The sequence below is a fragment of the Ptiloglossa arizonensis genome, chromosome 13, assembly GCF_051014685.1.
Source record: "Ptiloglossa arizonensis isolate GNS036 chromosome 13, iyPtiAriz1_principal, whole genome shotgun sequence".
NCBI lineage: Eukaryota > Metazoa > Arthropoda > Insecta > Hymenoptera > Colletidae > Ptiloglossa > Ptiloglossa arizonensis.
Window position 1 is genome coordinate 6,814,925 of NC_135060.1, and position 23,697 is coordinate 6,838,621.

The window sequence follows — 23,697 nt, forward strand, 5'->3', positions numbered from 1 at the left end:
CGCAGCCCAGGAGGGTCGTGTATTGATTTTTCACATGGACGGCCGCGTGTGTAACGCCTAACCTCGTTTCTCGTTCGAGTAACCACGTACCGGAGTCGTCGCGACGCGTCGAGCCCTCGATCGTATCGTTGATACTCGTAGCGACGGTGAACCGCGGAATCGGAGTAGCTGCTCCGAAACGCGACCGGGTGGAACGAGATCGATTCTACGGAGACGAAGTTCGACGCTTCGTAGCCTAGGTACCACGGCTCGCGTCGAATACTCCTCGCGGACGAATTACGGGAACACTTTGCGTGGATCGCGACGATCGGTCGAACTCGCCCGGGCACGACACTATGGACATGCATACGCGCGCAAAACTACCGTCATCAACGACCACGACGACGACGGTTCGTCTAACGGCACGGAATCGTCATCGATCGAAATGTTGTCGCGCGTCGAGGAACCTCTTACCCGAATCGAGGAAGATTCACGGCGCGGAGTATACGCGAGTGACTCACCTCGTTTTGCGCGGCTCCCGCTGCGGAATCCTGCTACCGAAGAAGAGTTGCAGCTTCTCCGCGGTATTCGGACACGATAGCACCGGAAATAGAGACGCGTCGAGCGAGTAACGAGACGTTGCCGATCCTGTATCCGGAACTGCCCGCTCGTCTGTTTCTCAATTACCCTCGAGAACAGACGACGAACGTTTCGTTTCTTCCGTTCGGCGCTACGCAGCTCGTCTTTTCCTCGGTTGCCCTTCTTTCTTACGACGTGACGTGTGGAAACGCACCACGACGAGACTAACCAGAGACCGTACCCGTGTTCTCAAAGCCACTGCACGATTACTATTGGCCCCAATAAACGACTCAGACTACGGACTGGTCAATGGGAATGCGCACCGCTACGTGCGCGGTGCACAGCGGATCGAACCGGTTACGGACTATCTATCGACATCTTCACGCTACACTACGGACTGTGTACTACGACGAGTGTACTCTACCTGACCATTCAACGACTCGGAGCGACACAAGGTAAAGCGACCATTCACCGTATCCAGCGAGAACACGGAAACTTTACGGATTCGTAGCGAGAATTCGTCAAGAAGATACGAAAGTTTTCTCCATCGGTCGAGCAGCAATCTGCAGTACCTACTCTACGAATACGAACGAAATTGATGTATATATGTGTCGGAAAGGATGTACGATCTACGTTGCGACCGATGCTTTCTCTTTTACCATTCTCGCGTCGTTCTCAACTTTATCGATCGGAACTGGAATACCGTTTCAGCACCGGTACACGTAGGAATTCAAACTAAACACGGCAAGAATTAATTGTTTCGCTGGGAAACAGAATCCAAGGCAAACACGCCGCGAACATTCGTGTGTACGTATGCAACAGGTAGGTTTACCAGTATAAATAGACAAATAAATATTTTTTCACCTGGATAAACTTTTATCTCGTGGTGGCCAAATCGTGAAGAATGGCTACACAACGAAACGTAGAAACTGACTCGGATTTAAAAATTTACAGTTCGATTTGCGTTAACCGTTGCTCAGGTACATACGTGTATAAGCAAGAATATTCACCACAATTTATGTAACGTGGGAAAGTACAATAGGGTGGAAAAATTTCTAAACAATTTATTTCATTCCATTTTTTTTTATACCTATAATATTTTCCTGGATTGTACGAATTGTGGTGAATGTTCTTACTTATGTATGCACATAAACTGTAGATTTTTCGAGAACGAAAGGAACTGCCTCTCTTTCTCGACACACTGATGCAATCCGAGGCCACGATCACGAACACGTGACTTTTGCATTAGTGTACCGAACGGTGGAGGAAAGTTTTTCATTCACTGTGTGGCCAATACGAACGATCTGGATGTTTTATTCGTTACAGGTGAACTCTACGAATAACGAACAATAATTACGCGTACGAAATTATTCGGATAAAATATTTTTTTCGGGTGATCGTTCGAATAAAGTTTTATTCAAAGTTATCCAACTATCGTTCGACTGCCGATTCGTTTAAATACATATCCACGACGATTGTTCCGCTTTCGAAACTCATCGTTACCGCTTTTTGAAACGGATAATTCGATAGGACAACAATCGATACACAGGAACGAGTTTTCTCGTTTGTTATCTTTACCGACCTCGGTGCTTTGGAATAAACTTCCCAGATTTTCCGTTCTTGCGCGTAGAGGTCGCTCGAAACCACTGATATCTTACAACGTTGGTATTTCAGATCGCGACACCGAGTCTCGTAAGATGGATCGTTTATTTTCGATTCTCTTCGTACTCTAAAATGCTCTGTATCATAGAATAGTAAGTTCTATCGAATATTCGTTCAATTCTGTCTCGTCCGTAATGCGACCAATGGCGTCTCGAGATTCCGAGTTCAAAGCGCAAAGATACGGACGCGAAAATAATTCTGATTAATAAAATAGTTCCTATATTTCCAGCTAGCGGCAAGAGATCTTTTTCAAAATTCAAAATAATATATTATTCGCGATTGACTTCCAAGAAGATTGAAATGGTTGAATTTCTTACTGTATTTTTTTATTGGTATTTTTACGTATGTACAAACATATGCACAGACAATGGACCGTTCGAATGGTAAGTGTGGGTTCAAGTTGGGCTCGTATCGGGTTTTCGTAAGAATTATCACGAGATGTAACAGAAGTAATCCAGTTGACACTGGTTTGTTCAGCGATAAACTCGAAACCAACGATTTACCATAGTATATAAACGTGTGCTACGTAAGAGACGACACGTTTGTCATTGTGAGTGGTCGTCTCTGGTCTCTTGTCGAAAGCAAGAGTCAGATGGTTTGAACGCTTCGACTCTTCGACGCCTGATATTATTTATGATACTATATTCGCGCGTAATAACACATTGCCTGTCTCGTACAGTTCCTTTCTGGTTTTTGTCCCTCTGACTCCCTTACCGTCTCGTTCGCACTTTCGCCAAGAAAGAAACGAGAAACAACCGCTCGGTGATCGTGTGCCCTCTGCGTTACGTGCACGCACCGGTCCCAAGGACACTCCGTGTATAAATATTGTACCTCAGAATTTTTGCACCGTAAACGTACGGTGTTTATAAATTCACAGTAGAAGCTTTCCGCAAGAGTTTCACGTATCGTAAATCTAAAAGTATTGGGAAACGTACGATCGAAGATCCATAATTTCCGTGTTATACTTCTCTTAGAATTCCACCATTGTTACCATAGAGGACAATAAAAAGGTATCGTATACTCGACGTCTTACTCTGAATTTAGGATTATTCCGATCCACGATCATCGATGCCTTTCGTGTACTTCTATTTACCCTAGGTAAAATTCACCCTAGGAAGACCCTGTACGGATAATAATCCGTCAATAAGCGACAATAATCGCTATCGATTCGAATTCGTCAGATTCTTAATTTCGTAATTTGGCGACTGACCCTTTCGATCGAATTTCGATCGGTCGTGAAATTATTAATCGCGATAAAGTTTGGAGGATCGGTGCTCAAGGAATGGAACCGAGTTTCCCGATCGGGGAACACGTCACGATATTCACAGTCTCGTCCGCGCATCGGTCCCGCACTGAAAATCTACGCGTCGATACTATCCCGAGTGGCATTACGACGTCAGACGTAGATCTGGAATTCAATTGCGTTCCGGGCCGTCACGTTCCGCTTTCATCCCTGTCCGCTTTCCCCGTTGATCAGTTACCATTTACCTCGTTCTCGAGATTAGTCCGCAAGAATCCCCAAGACCGGTTCGAGAACGTCCTCCTCTGGTACCCTCGGTCCGTCGCGCGCCGTTTCTCCTCCCACTGCCTCGTAATCGAGTCAAATATGAGAAGAATGGAACAACGAAACGGAAGTGCTCTCCGGAGAGCTTAACAGAGACGTTCTATTTTATGGGATTCACTTTGACGCGAGCGAGAGAGATTAAATTTCCGAGTGGAGGAGGAGAAGGAGAATGAGGAGGAGGTGGACGCGCGGGAAGGACGAGATCTCTCGGATAGAGGCGACGTTTTTGAATTGGTGGACGTGCACGAAAGTACGGGGCGGATAAAATCGCAACCTATTCTCCGTGACAGCGTCTACGCCCTACTCGACGACACCGAGGTAAACGAGAGTGTCTTCCACCCGGCTGGGACGTCGCGCGGGTAATCCTCCCTGGAGATTACCTGGCCGAGAGCGTACCTTTATTTATGTCCGTTTAAAAGGATTTTAATACACGTCGAGCATCGCCCGACGTAGTAATTCAAAAAGACGCGCACCATATTTCTTAAGGGGGCCGCACCGCGCCGCGCTGCGCCGCGCCGCGGGAAATTTCCATAGACGTAAATGTGAAATAACAGACGTTGGACGACGGTTCCCCGCGTTACGATTCCTTTCGTTCCGCGAGATCATCCGTCCCGTATTCATTTTACGTTGTTCTCTCGACGTAATTGCCATTGTCGGCGGAGAAATCTCCGTACGTTTAATTAAAATCCTTGCGCGCGCGTCCCGATTAATAGGATCGAGAGGATTTCTACAAACGAGAGATCACGGGAGTCGGGTGTACAAAGCTGCTGAAACTTCGACGGTAAACATCGCTGTTAACAATATACGTTGTTTGCGATTAATCCGTGTGTTGTTTTTTTTTTCTTTTTTTTTTTTTTTGCCGCGTTTTACGTCGACGTTCCGCCAGCGGAGCAGAAGTCGGGATACGGGGGACCGAACCGGCACGTTACAATACCGTGATTACACGGTCATGGGATATTCGTATTAACGCAGCGATGCTTCCGCCAATTCGACCGACTTTCAAAGTCGTTTATTTTCTTTTTTTTTTTTTCAAAGAGGAAAATTTATTATTTCGTCCTATAGATTTGTCTCGAGTCGGGTTCTCGTTCCTTTCCAGTTGCGCTGTATTTTTCGGTTTACTCTTCCTCCGTGGAAAGATTTGTTCAACGACGATCGATCGATCGCCGGATGCGATATTGAAACGAATATTTATTTTAGGGGGTTTATTTTAGGAGGTGTGGCGCTTGGATCGATTACTCACGGACAACGAAAAAAGACATTCTTGTCTCGCGAGTCGATTAGTATTTTTAAAGAGATCGATAGATCTATTGGATCGTTCGGAAAGTCGTTTCGTTTTTTTTCGGTGAAAACGAAACACGATTTTTTCAAAGTGTACAAACATTTTATTCAATTATATATTCTCCATTTTGGAAAAAAGAATGACTCACCGGACGACCCAATAATAAACCAGCGTTGACGATAAATTTATTCGACGCGGGACGATCGAATTCTTTCGTTTCGAACGGAGTGTGTTCAGCTTCGATCGACGAAGCCGAGAATATCTTCCGGTAAGCTCGACTGTATCGATTCGAGTTATCCGTCGGAGAACTGTTCGCAGTTCGTCAATTAGAAATCAGACTTTGCGGAGTTGTTCGAGCGAATGGGGTGGTTTCGACGCGTTCTCGTCGCGAACCGGGCTATCAAGTTCCGACGACGCGACGTCTCCAAGTTCTCGAAAGCGGGCCCGCGTTCCCCGGCATAAATTACGCTTCGGAACGCATTTTCGAAAATTTTAAATTACGAACGGAAAGACGTCGGCCCGCGGCAACTGAAAGCCAACGTAGCCACTTTGCAAGGTCTCCGACCTGATTTCGAGTCGCGACGCTTCGCGCGATTATGCGAGGAGGAGCCGCCGCGATGAGACAACTTTGACTATATTCTCTCGGCTAAGGTGGCTTTGTTCTAGGTTGAATAATAATTAGACGCGCGGGAATGAGATTGTCAGGTTGCATTTTAATCGCGCAAACCGCTACGGAACTCGCTCACGGAGAAATTGTTGCTCGCTGATACACGTAGAAATTTGTTTCTAATTAAAACTCGGGAAGCTTCGGTCAACTTACGGAGCAGTTCATTTTTTTTTCGAATTAATCAAGATGCACATTGCGCGCGATATCGCGAGTTTTCTCGTTAAAAATTTTTCCATCGATTTTTGTCGACGTCGGGACGGTTAATTGCCTCGCTTGAATATTGTACATCTCGCGCTCGATTATGCACGCGTTTCGTAATACGCGCGCGCACAGGATACGTGTAATATTAACAGGATACTCATAAATATTATTACGAGGAAACACGGGTTGTTGTTTCACCCGCGCACTTAATATCTTGCGATTAACCGAAAGTGTTTATCTTTGTTGCGAGTAATTCGAGATAAAAAGGTATCGGTCGAGCAGGTGCGCGCCGTAGCCGGAAACACGGTTACCGGGTGATAATAGCCAGGTTGCTTTTACACAGCGAGTACTCCTTTCGAAAACATCTTGCACCGGGACTAGGTGTCGTGCACCTGGCCGAAGAAACAATCTAGCGTCGGATCGGTCGCAAGTTCTCGTTTACCTTTTCGTCTGTGTTTCGTAAACTTTTGGGCATTCGAATCGCGCCTGAAAATCGGTCCGAGTACGAAATCTCACTTCGATCTTTTAACCCAAATTTCTACTCAGGATACTTTCTCGCAGGGATGTTCACCATCGCCACAGATGTAACCATCGTTGCCTCGGTTCGATTAATTCGCGAACATCGACCAGGTATAATTCTCTTTCGTTGAGGATGAAATAAAATTCACGCGTTCGATCTCGCCGAGCTCGTACCAGCACCGTACGTCCGGCCACTTCATCGAGACGGCTATAAATAAAATTCCCATCGACGGACACCAATTTGCCGGGACACAAGGAGCGTTACAACGCGTGGAAAGCGACGGACAAAAATACGGAACCGGCGGGAAACCAGAGGAGTGTGAAATATCCGCCGCTAGACGTGACGTTTCTCCTCTACATCCGTTTACGAGTTTCCCTGACGCGATGCGTCGTCGCACCTGAACCCTTCCTCACCGTTTCCGTCTCCCTTCGCACCATTCCGCTCCTCGGTTTCTCTCCCTTTTCGTCTATCTCTCGCGCAATCCTCCGTTGTTCGCCTTTGGAATCTCCTCTGCGAAACGATACGCGTGTAAGTTCGTAGCGGTATATTCATCATAAAAATGTATATTTATGTACATTTCCAACGGCTCGTTTCGCGGAATATATATATATATATATATATATTCTTACGACCCACGCCCATTCACATCCCCGTTTTCGTTACGCTGGACTCACGGGGCGGTTCGCGATCGCGCGAACGCTCTTACGCGGGGATGGTTCGCGATACGCGGGAAACGTCGAGCGTATATTTTTTCTTGCGCTTCTCTCCGCCTTACATCCGACCCTACTCGTCGACGTGCTTCTAACGCCGGAAGCTCTTCACTGTAGGAGGCCCGGGCTCTTATATAAAAAGTTGTCAAGAGACGGTATTTAGTCTGTCAACCGTTGTGAAGAATCGCTGTAAGCCTCGCGAAGGGACGAGGCTTAATGCTACTTTACGTAGCTGGTTTTTTGCCCGGAAAACTTGGTCGCTGATCGATATTACCCGCTGACGCTCTCTCTCTCTCTCTCTTTCTCTCTCTCTTGCTCTCTTGAAGTTCGGCGTTTTGTGTACCGTCGTACTAAGTATTTCGATTTGATTTATGCCATCGGTCCAGTCACGACACGGTCACGATACGCTCTAAGTGCGCGCCAAATATGTTGGCCGCCCAGGGTCGCCGAACGGTGGATCTCCATTGCTCGTGGTGCCTCGCGTAACGTTCGAGAACGGAGATCGTGAATTATATTCGTATCGGGACAACGATAATTCTTCACGAAACGGAATCGAAAGTTTCCGAACTTTCTCCGAATACGATCGGAAAATTCTTAAATATGTAAAAGTGTACGATAATAAAAGAGGACGTTCAAGGTTTTGTTTGTATAGATATAGACACTATAGTTTTACAAACAAGAATCTCTCGAGTTTAAGAAACACAGTGTTGGAAATGATTGCTGATCGAGAATCCGAGTAAGAAATTTGATCGAAAACCGAGACTGTACGGTCGTCCCTTCGCCCCGTATAGTTGTACGGCATCGATGTTTCGGTTACCGTGGCTGTTTTTTTCAACGCAAGACGGTTAAATATGCAGGAAGCCGGGCGCGTGGAAGCCCGGTAAGCGTTACGAAAGTGTATCGGATTAAAGGTATAAATTTTTAAACGACTCTGCGCAATATCCAAGGAAACGTTCGCGAAAGCGGCTCGTCGATCGACGCGTTGAACGCAGAAAGGGTAAACTTCTAAGCACAAAGCCTCTGTCTCAATTACGAAGGCAACTCGACTGGGCTTCGTCGAGCGATACGAAAGGACTGCGCTGAGAAAGTCAATTTACGTTTAACGACCGGACAACCGTGAGCGATAAAGTAGACGCGTGAGATGGGATTTCCACCGGTAATGAAAAATTGTTTCTTTCGTTCACATTTCTTTTTACACCGTTCGCGAGAGTATTCCCAATATTTTGGCAAGATTTTCACGATGAAAACGAGTCCTACTTTGCGTCGATCGAAGGCGTACTATATTTCAACTCCGAATTCGTGTTACGTGCGATTAAGTACGTTATATTCAATTCGTTTCCCTCGCAAGAATCTCACCGGTTCGTTGCCAATACCTACGTAATGAAAAATGTATCACAATTAAAATTTTCATCAACGAACGAAATTCCAGGGCGCGTCTCGTCGTTCCAAACTGTTAACCGAATTCGCTCCAGGAAACGAGGATGCGATCTCGAACGACTAAAGCGTGTGACTCGTGCATTAACGTTGATCGATGCACGGTATCGGTGCACACTCCTACAGACCGGATCCGGATCGCTGTTGCACGTGACGATTATTTAAACCGCGTTGAATGGTACTTAATCGTACCGTGACCGTAACGCGATCGGATGTAAGTCGATCCTTAACGTCGCAGCGTTTCGCGATCGTTTTGAATACAGAGTAGTTTTTAAAGTTGAACACGAATTCGGTTACAGGGGGATCTCGCGACTCTTGTTAATAATAGATGGCCGACTGTTAATCTTTCCGACGGACGAAGAATCGAATCGCGACGACGCGGGCAAACTCTCGAACGAACGCAACGAATTAAACGGGAATGAACCCGAAACGAAATCCTCGCGCGGGGAAAAGATTAATGTACATTTTCTTTTTTTCGATCGTCGACCGGAAATTGGACAAGTTCGCGCAAACGTAGCGAACATTGTACGCGACAGGAGCGTTTCCCCTGTTGCGATCGATCGACGTTCTCGTTATTCATCGTTCGCGAATCGTTATCGAATCGACGGTGTACACCGAGTTCGTGGATGGAGTCTCGATCCTCGAGAAGTTCGAGTCAAGTGGCGAGCGAAATTTTTCCTGCACCATCGTCTCGATTCGAGCGAGTATTATCCGAGCGGGCGGAGCATTTCCGCGTCGCGAATTAAAATCTTCTGGAAACGTTCGCAAAGAAAAAAATCCTTCGGCGTCCCGACGCCGCGTTCGGACGTTTTCACTCTTCCCTGTGCCACCTGGACGAATAGTTTTGCATTTTTCCGGCCGGACTAATAAGAACAGCGCCACGTCTTCGACGTACCGGCGAAAGGCTGCCGGAACTTCGGGTTTGCTCATGCAAATCCTCCAGTCCGTCAAGATCGCGCGACAAATTTTAATTCAACGTCTGGTAGGATCGGTGCCAACGTAAAAGTTCGCCCGCGACTCGAGGACTCGCTATTTCGCGGCTCCTCGACGGAGGGAAGCCAAGTAGGCGCGTAAAACCACTCAAAATGGTAATAAGAAAGTTCACGGTTTAATCCCGACGTTTCCAGCCCACCCCTCCCCCCACCGATTTTCCTACTTATTTGCGATACACAAGGGAATTCCGTCGAACGCCGATCACTGCTTCCGGATTACGTTACAACGTTAAGAAGGGCTCTGTTACTTGCAAACGATATCGGTGATAATGTATACTTCTTCTCGGGAATGGGTGAAATTTTTCTACATGGAGAAATAAATAATTTCATACCGGGGTATCGGTCGAAGAAAAATTCAAATTCGTAATTTCGAAATGAAATTCGCAACGAACCATTGAAACTCTAACGATCGAATCGATAGCTACGCGTTGAGTTTTCTTCCACTTTCGTTCGACTAAAATTCTTCCCGGCTCTGCTTTCTCCGGAGAATGTTTCTTTCCACCACGATCGCTTCAACGATTATTTTCTCAGTTTCTTTTCGCTCTTAAAGGTAAAGGCGACCACGACAAACGAAATATCCCGTATACCGTGAAACTGGAGAGTTATTAAAAAATGAAGAACACAATTACGTCGCCGCCGAGTTTAAACGAGTATTAATCAGCGTTAAAGCGGAATACAGTGGGTCGAACCTCCGCCGCCAACTTTTATCTTTTGTCCCGAGTGTTTCTCCCGCCTGGTTCGCGTCGGAGTAGAATTTTCATACTTTGGAAAAGATGTGCGGTGAAATTATATGAATTAAAGATGAACGGGCCTCGAACTTAATAACGTTCCACCTTTCTACTGGAAATGCTCGAACTGGTGGCTTCGTTGTTAAATTTTCGCTCGAATAACACACGGAGGACGTGTTTTTCCGGCCGACGATATTGAACCATCGAGAAACGAAGGGTTAACAAAAATTTCCAAATCTCGAGGCGGATGAATTCGATCGTAATTTAGGAGAGCGAGAATGCATTTACGCGGATGCATTGAGGTTGCATTGAGGGGATACGCGAACGGTTGCATCGCGTATGGTTGAAACAGCGTTGAGATACGGCGCGAACAGAAGTCGTGCAACAAATCTCGAGATCGTTAAACCGAAGATCTCGAATCGGTACACGTCCCGCGAGTATTTTTTACACGTTCGTCGATGATTCCGGTGGCGGGCTGCATAGAAGAAATCTCGCGGAGTAAAAGATATAACAATGAGACACCGGGGTGTGCTTGGATCGAGTGCAAGGGAGGTCGTTGTATCCTCGAGGTTGCCCTGTTGTATTCTAGCCGACACTGCCAGAACTTTCGACGCGGATCTTGTTCTACGGTCGTGCGCAGAGAAGAAACGAAACAGACACGTTATCGTCATTTGTATCCACGCCGTATATTCGTATAAATATTGCACCCCGGAAACACGTACGCGGCCACGCCTACAAGACAGCGAGCCAAATTGTGTATTAATATTAAATTCCCACGAAACTCTGCAGATGCTTGGATACGCTGTCGCGTTCAATAACACGCTCCCGGTACACGACATTTTAAGAAGAAATTCCAAAACACGTGGATACTCGTTGTGAATACTTTAACTTCGAATCAACGCGGCGAAACATTTTTATTCGAAATTTTTTAAGCGGGCCGAATTCATCGAATCTGCGACAACTTCGATTTCGAAGAAATTACAGTTAAAATCGACTCGGGTACGATTTATCGGGTTGTTCGGAAAGTCGTGATAGTAGTTTCGTTTTCCAAAATGGAGAATATACGATTTAAATGTATGAACACTCTGAAAAAATCGTGTTTCCTTTTCACTAAAAGAAAAACGAAATGACTTTTCGAACAACCCAATATTTCTTCTTTAAATAATTTACCGTCGAGACTTTTCGATATTCTTACGAACGGAAGTTTAACGAAATTGCAAATACGTTTCTCGCGAAAGCCAATGGAACGGTTAAAAGAAACCGATGCAAATCTTTAAATAACTCCAAATAAGACAATTTCTCTTCGCGTCGTTCATAACCACACGGATCGATTGTATCGTAAAATTATTCCATGCATCGTATGAATTCCAAGTACCACGAAAATATTCTAAAGCTGCTTATTATATCGCTAATAAAATGTTTAATAAAAGAGAGAGCCGCGTATCGATTTTCGATCACCGATACGCGAATTCTGGATATACTGTCTGCATTTTTAAACGACGAAACGTCACATTCGGACGCCTGATTAAATATCCAGTTGATCGAAACGTATCGACGGGAGGAACAGGCTACGTAAAAGCATTCGCGCGAGTGGAGAATCGTAGAATATTAAAAACGGATTCGAACGGTGACAAACGTCACTTTCGCGATCTCTTCCACTCTTGATAAGATTTCGTTTAATCGTTCCTGTGCTAACTATCGGTAAATCTTTCGTTATCGTCGATCGACCGTAGAATAAAACCTGCGAAAAAACGTGTATCCTCGATAACTCGTCGTTAAAGATCGAGAAGAAACGCGACACATTCAGCCGTACCATTTCAAAATTACGCGCTCCTGAATGATGAATTTTCATTCGTCTCGTCATATCTTTTAACGAATATCATTTTCTCGAGTCACCGTTGAATCTTTCAGTGACAACTAGACAGACTTTATGGTAGCACGGTGCGAGACTTCGTTGGAACAAGGTATTACATTCCTTAACGCGTCATTGTTTCGTAATATAACGCCATCCAGTCGGGTAATGGAAACCATAAGAGAAGAAATGATAAGTCGATGGGAATTTTATGGACGTATTTAAGATTCTTCGAATATATCGGAAGCATTATCGAGTATATTTAATTTTTACGCAGTTCGTAACCCGGGTAAAAGATCACTCACGAATATTCCTCGACGAGTTTAAAGTGGAACAATTTGTCGAGTATTTTGTACTTGTTTACGGTATTCGATAGAACGATTTTATTAATTTAAAAGAAAGGAAGTATCCCCGTTTGGAACTCGTTGCTTTTAGGTCGTTCTTAGCAATTTTATATTTCGAAAGAATAACATCCTGGCAACGTTTAATCGTGTCGGTTATTCGATCACCGAAACTTCATTTTTCATAATTATTTAAGCGTTTGAATCTCGTTCACGGTTTATCTTTATCCACGACGATGTTTGTTCAAAGGAATCTGTCCAATTATCCACTACTGTTCTTAATTTACCTACTGGAACCATATTGATTTATCTAGACAGTTTGTACAGCGGTGGTTTAAAAGCTTTAGAGAGTAGAGGCAGCTGCATCGAGGGAAGGTTTATAATCAACGTTTGAAGAGTTTTAACGAGAGAGCGTAAATAGAGAGACTGCGCTATTTATACTTATCTTGTCGTTAGTGTACCTTGTTTCGCGTAAATTATTTTCAAACCACCGAAGCTTCTCGCAATCTTGGTCCAAAGACACAGGCAACGAAACGAGATGTATAAAAGACTGGTAAACACGCTTAATGCATTTTTGCCGCTCGTAACGTATTCGCGAGACTTACCCGGTAACGAGAAATTTTAAACGTGTATAAATAAGAGAACGAGCACGAGGAGCCTTGGGATTTTTTAAACGACACTGCCCCGACTTTACAGCCCCGTGGCCGATCAAAGAAATACAAATATAATTATTGAAAAAATTTCAGTTACCTCGACGTCTCCCAAAATGCAAGACAATCGAGAAACGAAAAAAGTGTCGGTTCAATGGATTCCTTCGAATGCAATAGAATATTTTACGCGAGACGTTCTTCGATCGAATCGTTGGGTAACGCGATATTTAATGGTTGTTGACAACTCCCCGTACAAAATGTAACACAATTGCCAAAAGCTGCACGGGACCGTGAAACGAACAATAATGAAACACCGCGTGTAAAAGAAAAAGAAAGCAGAACCATTCGACGTAAAATCGAGTCGAACGGAGCAACCGAGACGCGTAGGAGAAGAATAGAAATCGTGTGGAAATTACGGTGACTTTTACAATGACGCGTTCTCGCATAAATAATTCATCGAGTCGGGATCCGCGAGCGCGGAGCGTCGCGCGGAGCGTCGCGGCGAATCCTCCGCGACAAAGTTCGAAATTCGCACGCACAATTATGCAAATGCAAATGCATCGTGGTGCACGAAACGACGATACGCGCGGTAACGCAGCTCGGTTCTCCGCGCGACTAGAGGAACACCCGATCGAGCATAATCTCGACAAATCGAGCGGTCCGCCCCACGCGGCTGAATAAATATTCCAGCGTGGGTGCTCGCGCCGAGACGCGCGTACCGTCGCGAAACCAACGAACGCTAAGGCCGGTAAAGACCCGATAAAGTCTCGAAGAGTTCGCGGGGACTTGGCGAGAAGTTTCGGGGAAGGGCTGCCGTTGCTCCGGAATTAGCATAAAAGGGATTCGACTTAATTAGAGCCGCTTTCCCGATCGAGTCAACGCTCGCGCTCCGGTCCTCTTACTTTCCGATGCCGCGTCGCGATTCTCTTCGCTCGACTTCTATCCTCTTCGCGTCTTTCGTTCCGGCGTTTCGATCCGGTAAAAACGGGCCGTGACCGATTAAACGTTAATTACTTGGAAATTTTCGTTCCGGTTGGTACTCAATTAATCGGAACGTCTTTCTCGTGGGCCCGCGAGAAGTCGAGTCGCGGGTAATTTTCCAACGACGAACGTGGATCCACGACGCGACACGGCGTTCCGTTTCAATTACGTTTTCGTAATATCGAGGAATCTATCGAAACAGTCGCGCGTAGAGTACAGGGTACAGAAGCGCGTTGCTTTGTCGCGGTCGCGGTGCCATCGAGTGGTTACTTTACCAAGTTTCGGCCCGGTTCTCGGTAAATCGAACGTCGTTCGTTGGCTTCGCCCGGTATTTTCGCATCCAGCTTCGTCGTGTTCGCGAATGTTCACGAATCGATCGCACACGCTACGCGTAAATATCGTAAATATCGATGGGTCCTCGTAGTGTACGCGATCGATCACGCGGTCAGTTAAATCGCAAACGCAATTTGTCCGGTCCGTTCTCCGTAAGACGCTCGGGGGATGTAATAAAGACACGACGCGGTCGCTGATTTATTTGCACGTGTTCCGAGGAACGCGAGCCCCGGCCAGGACGTTGCACAGTTTTATCCATCGGGTTCCACCCGGCCGCTGTAAATATTTAACGGCGAAACCGATGGGATTTGCCGATCAATGTAAAACCCTCTTTCGGTCGTCCAGCTTCTGAACAGCCACAGGGCAGCCACCGCTCTTTCGGGGTATCCACGAAGAGGTAAGGACCCGGCGAGGGACGCGGGGATCGCTTCGGAGACGAGCATGCTTCTCCTGGCAATTTATTTTCGAGCAAATGGAGAGAGGTTCGACTCTTGGGGTCGTCACCGTCGCCGATGCCTTTCTCGGGGTTAAGAACGGAAGAACGAGTTTATATCCAGCCGGGGAAGCTAACCGCGGATTCTCGATCCTTTTGATATCCGGGATCGTCCCGACTCGCTTCTGCCGCAGAATTTATTGGCGTTTTCGATGAAACCGCCCTTCGAATTATTTGTACTCTCTAACTCCCGAGCCGCGCGACTCGACGGTAGCTTTCGGGAAAGACGGAGTTTCCGCTGGAAGCGACTTCCTTTGTGCGAGAAACGCGGCAAAGCTTCATCGAACGCTCGGGAATATTTCATCCGAAAATCTGTAACGTATCCGTGGTAACGACTCGGCTTCGAGCGCAAAGGGACTCGCTCTCGCGACGAAAGAGCTCCGTTTTCGTGCGTTCATACTTTCGGACGAGGAAAACGGCAGCGATGGAAATTTGTACAAAATTTTCGAGTAGTTCCTCGGGAAAATTATTCCATTCTTCGATTTGGTTTCTCGAAGCGAGAAACGTTGATCGATCGAGAAGAGGTACGCCCAAGGCGTACACACAGCTAAATTTGCTATGGATAATACGTTACACTGAATTTTTCGTTGATACATCTACTTTTAAATCCCGTGTATTCAATTCGATAAAATCGAGAGTTATTAGGTCGCTAACGTCGAGTGCGTTATAGTTTGAAACACTGCAGGATAATAACCGTTCCAAATCCGTTTTTAATCCTCTACGGTTGATGGCCATCGTACGAGAACAAGTTTACGGTATCGTTGCTTTTACCGGATAGAGTGCTAAAATATTGTCCCTGCGGGTAGCCCAGCTTACAATTATTGTTCATCGAGACCGCGCGTAACACGACAATTTAATATTGTTCTCGCAAAGGATTAATCGTTGGTTCGCATTATTCATCGGTGTGTTCATAGAATACAAATTACTCACGGATATTAGTTAAATTCGTTTATTATTATTTTCGTTTATTAATTTTTCACGACGCGGACACACGCAACGAAACGACCGCTTCGTCCCTTTTAACGCTCACGACCCTCTCTGCTCCGCCTTTCCACCCTTCGGTCATTAGCGTAATTAAATACTTTGTTCGCTCCGCAACGTGTACATTTCCGAATGTATATATATTCCCCATTTGAAGTTTATCGAGACGCAACTCGTCGTTTATTAGTATCTCAAAATTCAGTTACAATGGAAATAAATGAAGATCCATACCCTGCGACGAGACTTCGTTCAATTTCTCTTCTTTTTTTTAGAAAACCTAAGAATGCATTCAAAGGTAAAATTTAATTCTAGGTCGAGGTTCGTTCGAAGCGGATTCTTTTCTTAAATTCGACGAACAATACGCATCGGAAGAACCGGGAAACTACAAGCGGGAGCCGTGGTCGTTCGTGGACCGATTTCGTTGAGAATCGAATCGGATCTCGTGGCGAAAATGGAAAACTTGTGCGTAAAGTTTCCTCGAAATCCGCGCGATTGGACGCGCACGTGTTCACGTTCACATGCGCGCGTTCGAGAAGAATTCTCCTTTCGATACTCGGGAACGCGATCGGTCGATCTTGAAACGCGAGTACGCAAGTGCATTCTCGAAAATACTTCTCCTAACCTTTTCTCGATCGCTTACCCTCTTTATAGGTCAGAGAGATTAAAAATAGCCGTCGACGGGTAAAATTCGTAAACCGAGCGTACATTCGCCGACGACGAGGCATCGATGTTGTTCGATCGGTATGAGAGTAAACACGGTCTTGGATGAAAACGTTGTTCAATCGAGATCTCGACCGGATCGAGAACGTGGAACGTTGCACTTTCTAAAGGAGCAACGTGTGTAGTAGATCACGTGCGCGGCAAGAATGTATTCCTGGCCGGCACTTGCGACTCGCAATTGCAGTCGTCACTTCCCTTTGCACCTGTACCTTGTGCTCTCGCAGACGCAGGTTCGAACGAATGGCACGCACGTGCACGCGTTTGCAAATTCCGAGCAACGAGGTTTGCGAGTTGCCGCACGTGAATGTCTTCTAGAATGAGAGTCAAGCGTCAACACATGCTACCCCGGGCATTTTTTCCAACTGCCTCGTATGCATTCGAATGGTTCGCCATACGGAGGACCCGTTTAGCTTGCATCGACGCACCGTCAAACTTTCGGGAATTCAATTTTCTTCATTTGCCAGTGTCTCTCTCTCTCTCTCTATCTTTCTTGGAAAAGAGAATCCTCTTTCGCGAAATCGAATCGTTAGTTGTTTACACCCTTTGGTAAAAGAAAGTGTTTCCTTCGAGTCACGAACGGAAACTTCTTTATTTCATCGTTTATCTCTTCGTTGATCGTTACTCGATAGGAACGCTGCTAGTTACTATTTCAAGTCGTCCTATAGTTTTCGGAAAGAATATTCACGAAATTCACCCTATTGGCGTTTCTCTCGAAAAGTTACCGGATACACCGCACCCGAAACAGTTACGACAATTTCGAACACGGTCGAGCCGAAAGATCGGCCGTCGGTCTTAACGCCCGAAGGTAGAGAAAACGTGAAAGTAACCTCATCGTTACGCAGTTTCGATCCTGTTCTCGTTCGTACGATCTCGTTTCATTCGGAATCCGCTTGCTTTCGAATAAAACTGCGTGTACACCGCGCGAAAGACTCGATACACTCGAGACAAAGTGACACGCCCGACAACGTTTCCGAACCAGAAACGTTTCGATCGTTCTCGACGCGGGCAATCGAATTCGTTTCGTCGAAACGTTGGTCGTTTCGAAAGATTCGGAGCGTAGTTTCGGTGCGCGATACGACAAATCGGTTTCGTGATACCTTCGTACTAACGAAATAAAATATTAGATCGGGTACTTGCGTTGAATGCGCTACCTGGATGATCGCGTACAGTTGACGATAACCGTTCTCGAAGGCTCTAAAATAAAGAGATGGCCCTGTTGCTTCGGGCTCCCGTCGCGATACGCCACGGTCTCGATTTCTCTGCCAGCTCTGCAGTTCGATGAACCGGAAGTTGTCGACATGGAGATACCGTCGTTCCGCGAGTGGTAATTCTCCTTGGGGCACCATATTCTCGGTTTGCTGCTCTCCGGCATATTTTTTATCATTTCGATTCCCACTTATCGCGGATACGCGCGAACTGAATAGAAAATAGAAGGAGAAACCACGTAAACACGTTTGATCGAAAAGGAACACCCTGGGTTCACTCGCGCAGGAATATTCGCGAACGACGTAGACACCGGACGAGTTCGTTCGAACGGGTACGGTTCCCGGCTTCGAAGTGCGGAGCGAGCGGCTCGACCGACAATGAGTTCACCTTTCGTACAGATCCCGGCTAAATAACACCGCGGTCTAACAAACACCGTGATTACGTTACCGCTGGGAGGGTCCGCCGGGCGCAGGTTAATGATTTTGTTACGCTGAGCTGAGCGCAAATGAACGTACGTACGGTCCCTGTGGCATTATTGGCGCTCGATCCACCTTAAAAACAGGTTTGAAAATAGCAGTGAACAGGAGGGAGAGACACTTGTCGAGAAAACGTGGATTACGTAAAGCTTTGTGGCGCGCTGGCCCCAACGACTCTTTAGAAAAAGAAATACTTGGCTCGCGGAGATTTCCTCGCGATCGTCGGTGAAAGGAAACCCGTACGCGCCCGATTAAAATGCGTTTCGACTCGTATTCCTTTTTTTTTTCTTTCCTTTCTCCGTTTCGTTTTCGTTTTCCGTTACGAGAAAATCCATCGCGTTCGTTCGTTCGTTTGTTCGTTCGTTGGTTCGTTCGTCCGAGCGATGCTCGCGAGACGGCGGGGGTAGTTGCTCAACGTCGCGCGAGAATTATGAAATTTGCTCGCCGAACCTCGTCGCCGTTTATCGTAGCTCGTTGAATATTACGACTCCGAACGACTCACCCGAGTAGCTTCTCCGTGTTCGGGGATCGGAGGGAACGTTTCACGCGGGATTAGTTCCGAGAGGGATCTCCCGGGGTGTCTTTCTTTTTTTTTTTTTATTTATTTAAAGCGTCAAGGTCGCGACGAGGTCGTTCGTTTATTTTTCAACGGAACCTTCCCTTCGATTTACCTTTCGTCGGAAAATTTTCCGAAAACGAGCACTACTATCGACGATTCGGTATCTCGCGAAACCACGAAATACACCCGCTGCCCTTTATCTTTCGCATCGGTACGTATCGTTAACGATAGTTCGCGGTGGCGCAACGATGATCAATTTCGCGTTAATGCATCCCCCTCGCAACGAGTTCCAGTTTCGTTGTAAAAATTCCGTTCCGTAGTCGGTATCGAGTTTTCCCGCGAATTCCATATTTCGTAATCCCCGTTACGGGGTATGAAAGAAATACAGGAGCCCGTAGATTCGCCCAGGTACGCGGAGGGAACGGGATCGGATCCTCGCGCGCGTCGAGAATTGCAAATTCTCGAATTGTACGAGAGATTGGGGGGCGAGACTTTTGAAAGTATAACCAAACGCGTACCAGCCAGCCAGCCAGCCAATTGAAATGCTCTGTGTGCTCGCTCGTGATCGCCGATGCTTCGGGGGTTCGCGTAGAAAGGCCGATACAACGACGTTAGTTCGCCGACCGGGGTTAGCATAAAGTACGCGGATAGACCCGAAGAAAAGGGAAGAACGTAGACGCGCGAGTACACTGTGTTATCTTCCCGGAGTTTCGAAAACATTTATTCGTTCTGTGTTTGCGATCTCGAATGCCACCGACGATGGAATTTCGTTTGCAGGGAAGTCGTCGCGGGAACCGATGCCTTTCCACGTATAATAGGTTTTCAACGCGACGCCTTCTAAGAACAAGACCTTCTACGAACAAGGCCTTCTACGAATAACACGTTGCGTTTTCAGCGACCGATTCTACGTTTTCGAAACGTCGAACAGAACCGTGTACAATTCGCGCGTTACGAAACGGGTCCAAGCTCGGTTCTAGAACACGCTTCTATCCGGTTGCCTGTGCAGCGCATTACGCAAGATTGGACGTAATGCGGCAAATGTTTCCGAGATTCGCATCGCGCGAAATACAAAATAGCCGTATCTTATTTCGATCGCGACGATACACTCCGATATTGAACGCGGTCAACGCTGGACAGCGTTGGCTCCGTGTGGTAATCGATTTAATCTTTTTAATCCGGACGCTTTGGAAAAAATTCAATCTTCCAGCGGGTCCGTTTAAAAAAAAAAAAAAAAAAAAACAACGCGACGGTCTCGTGATCCGGTTAATCGTATTTCCTCCGCGAAAAATTGTTTCGATCATCCAGATTCCTCGTTTGGCTCCGCGCGATCTTTCGAAAATTAGCGTATACGGGATATTGCATCGCGACAGCTTTTTCCTTTTTCGCGGTCGCAAGTTTTCGTTTCGAATTTACCCTTGACCCGTTAACGAACGAGAACGAACGAACGAAGGATATAATTGAATTTTCGAAGCTCCGAGGATTCTTCTTTTTTTTTTATACCCAACCAGTTGATTTTACTCGAGGCGCGTCGAAGGCGTCGATAGCTCACCCACGACGACGTATTATCTCGACGCATCGAAACGGCGGTACACCGACCTAAACAAAGATAAACCGTATCTCCGATGAACGCGCGACTGCGGTTGTTGACAAGACTCAACGACGCTAATAGACAGCCGCTGGCATCGATCAATTACCCTTCGTAACTTTCTTCTTCGTTACGGAGTTCCTGCGTAAATTGTTCCCCGCTGTGTCTCTCCGCAGACGTGAAACTGTACCGCTGTAGAAATTTTATTAAAACGCGCACAATCCGAACTCGCGCGTAATTGAATCTTTAATCGAAAAAATTTTACCCATTCTTACGTTGTTCGAACGTTGTGTCCAATTTCGTACATTAAATTGCCACGGTTTCCACTCGCGACACTCGTGTTTCCTCTTTTTTTTTTTTGCGATTCGTTTCACCGTGGAAAAATTAAACAATTCGTAACCGCTCGTGGCTCGGTTCGTATTCCATTATTTCGCGGCAGTGTCGTTCGTCGTTGTCGATTCGATAAAGCTATCGCGTACCCCTTGTCGATGCACCTACGATAATAATTTCGACCGATAGAACGATTTTTGTACGTTCAAGTTCAATTGGTTGGGTACATTTGTGTGACGCGTGTCCGTGTTGTAACAAAATTATCGGTACAACGTTCGTGTTCAGTTACGAGAACGAAACGAACGGTCCCACCCACTCGCTCGTCGATAGTTATTATTAATTCGATCGTGTCGACGATCGTCGCGATACGATTATTGTTTTACGAGATCGCGAACAACGTCGCGCGATGAGCGCCGAGAATAAGAGATATCGAGAATTAAAAACAACGCGAAACAACTACGGAGACGAAACGCGACGTTTACCATTTTTAACTCTAACGAGGGCGTAATTCTCCTTTGAAATACAAGTACATATTATAACGTCCATTTTCTTGTACGCATTCATTTCTCTGGACAGTACGGAGAATTCCGTTTTGTATCTCTTGACTTTTACATCCATCGTCCAGCGTATGGCTATGGAATACGAGCCGGAAAGATCTACGAGCGAAAATTAAATTACGACGTTTAACTCCCGTACCGGTGTTTCGGTAGGAAGTAGCATAATTTTTTCAAGTATTCCAGGACTACCTCCTCGACCGTGATTTATACGCGAGAAGTCGAACGACGCGTGCACGCGTCTGAAACGAAATCGATGTTTCCGCAACGAATCGAGGGTGTCTCGTGAATCCAGTCGCGATCGAAAACGCGCGATCGATGATTCGTAGCCAGAATTGCGAACGAATCTTGCTACGGAAAATTGAACGCGAAATTTATTCGTTTAAAGGTATCCGGACTCTAGGTCAAGGAAAAATTCTTTGGAAGTATTTCGAGTGGAAAACAATTTTACCTGTCCGCGTAACTGAAAAACCAGGAACCGAGATCGCGTTTCTCGGATCAATAAGCGCGAAAGTATCCGAAATGAATTCGTTGCTCGAACTTTGGTCTCGGAAGAAACCCGAAACGATGTATCCTTTTTGTTGCTCCGTTTCGAGCAACCGTGTTGCCGAAACTCGCGAAGCAGCTTCGCGAAATATTCAACACCGATTTTGATGAAAAAGTGCGCGCTCGTAGCCGCGGTAACTCAAGTTCCCAAAGTGAAACTAATCTGCAAACTTTCGGGGAAAAGTTTCGCGAAAATAGTAGCCACCGGTGCGTGCGTTCTTGTCGGGCAGGTGCGCGCATATTCGACGAAGCAATGTTCCCTTTTTTTTTCATATTATTTTTCGTCGTACGTCGGAGCGTCGAAAAAAAGTTCCGTTCCGCGTTCCCGATATATTATTCGTGGTTTTTTCTCGCAGTCGGTCGGGCTCGTTAATTACACGGTCGTCCGTTCTGCGAGCGCTCGTAGTTCGATGGACGTTGAACGCGAGAACGAGGGAAGCCGATTCGCGGAAACCGCGTTCACGGGGACGTAACAAACGGAAGCAACGTACGCGGTCGCTCTTCAAAAGAGGAACATCCAACGCCGGCGGTTACCTTGGACAAATTGCGATCATCGTTCTTCGGTGCTAACCAGTCGTCGTGCTCGCTCGAACGAATTAGCGAAAAACTTCCCCGTGGAAAAAGATTCATTGCCGGCGCCACGGCCGCGTAATTACCTGTATCCTTTCGCGCAAACACGGCCAACGCGTGTCCGTGTAGCCGGTTCGGCACGGCCTATGGGTTAACCGTAGTAGCCGGGTGTCGGCCACGAACGCGTCCGAAATTCATGAGCTTCCAGGGGAACTCGACCGAAGAAGATAGAGAGCTCACGGAGAGGCATTCTCCAGTTCGAGGAAACTCACCGTGTATTTTAGCACCTCCCTTCTTCCGTTTTCCTTCCGTGTACCACCGACACGCGGCTCCAGGGTCCGCGACGATACCGCACCACCGATATCAGACCCGGTGTAACCTAAGCGCGAACGAGACGCGAGCTTTGCGTTCATCGTAGGAGGATCACACGACCCCACGGCGTAAGAACTTTGCCGTCGGACCGGACGACGTCCTCTGCGACCTTCCCGACACCGTGTCGCGAGTTCTGTTTTGCTTTCCAAGTACCTCGAGAGTTCCTCCTGTTGTCTTTGTTACGATAACGCGGTGGACCGACACGTTACCCGGCGCCGGACGAAATTCAGGGAAATACCGTTTTCTACGCTCGGGGCGACGGTTCGCGCTCGAAGTCCAGAGACCTTTCGAAATATCAACGAAACGAATACTCGGATCGGGATAGAGATACGATCGATTTATTTCTTGTCGATTCCTCGCACGTTGGTTCTGGTTTACGTATCTTTGTATTCTTTTCATTGGCGCCCGCTGCGAATCAATCTACCCGAAAGTTTACGCTAAGAAAGAAGTCTACAGGTTGGATATCAACGTTTTCAATAAAGATACTCGTCCTCGGCTCGCGACCACCGTTGTTCTCGCGGCGAGGGGCACACGCGCGAAGAAAAAACGACCGAGCGCGTAAAAATGTTCACGAACGGAAACTCTTGTCGGCGTTGTCTTTACGAGAAATCGTTTACGCGTAGTCCATTTACGAGGGAGTTTACGACCACCTCTCGCGAGGTAAATGGGGTTTTTACAAGCATCCGGAGCTTAGGGGGCAAAGGAAGATTGAATTATGTTGTACCAGAAGCTGCTTAATCGTGCCTTTTTGCGTTTTAATGGATTCCACGGCCCGTCGACGTTAAACACGAATAGGCACTCGGATCTCGACGCGACGGGGACCGAAAGACGTA

At 46.6% G+C, this 23,697-nt stretch overlaps 1 protein-coding gene across 2 annotated transcripts in view; it reads right to left on the reverse strand.

The window, feature by feature from the left end:
* Window positions 1-18,065, reverse strand: part of Mesk2 (misexpression suppressor of KSR 2) — a 50,327-nt gene extending 32,262 nt beyond the window's left edge. Inside the window, exon 1 of one of the 2 annotated variants that reach the window (XM_076325831.1) lies at window positions 17,818-18,065. In XM_076325831.1, the coding sequence (XP_076181946.1) occupies window positions 17,818-18,050 (233 nt within the window). In that variant the 5' untranslated portion in view covers window positions 18,051-18,065. Of the gene's footprint in view, window positions 1-500; window positions 632-17,817 lie in introns of those variants that run through there. The other variant, XM_076325833.1, reaches the window with a different exon arrangement.
* Window positions 18,066-23,697: the final 5,632 nt, after the last annotated feature.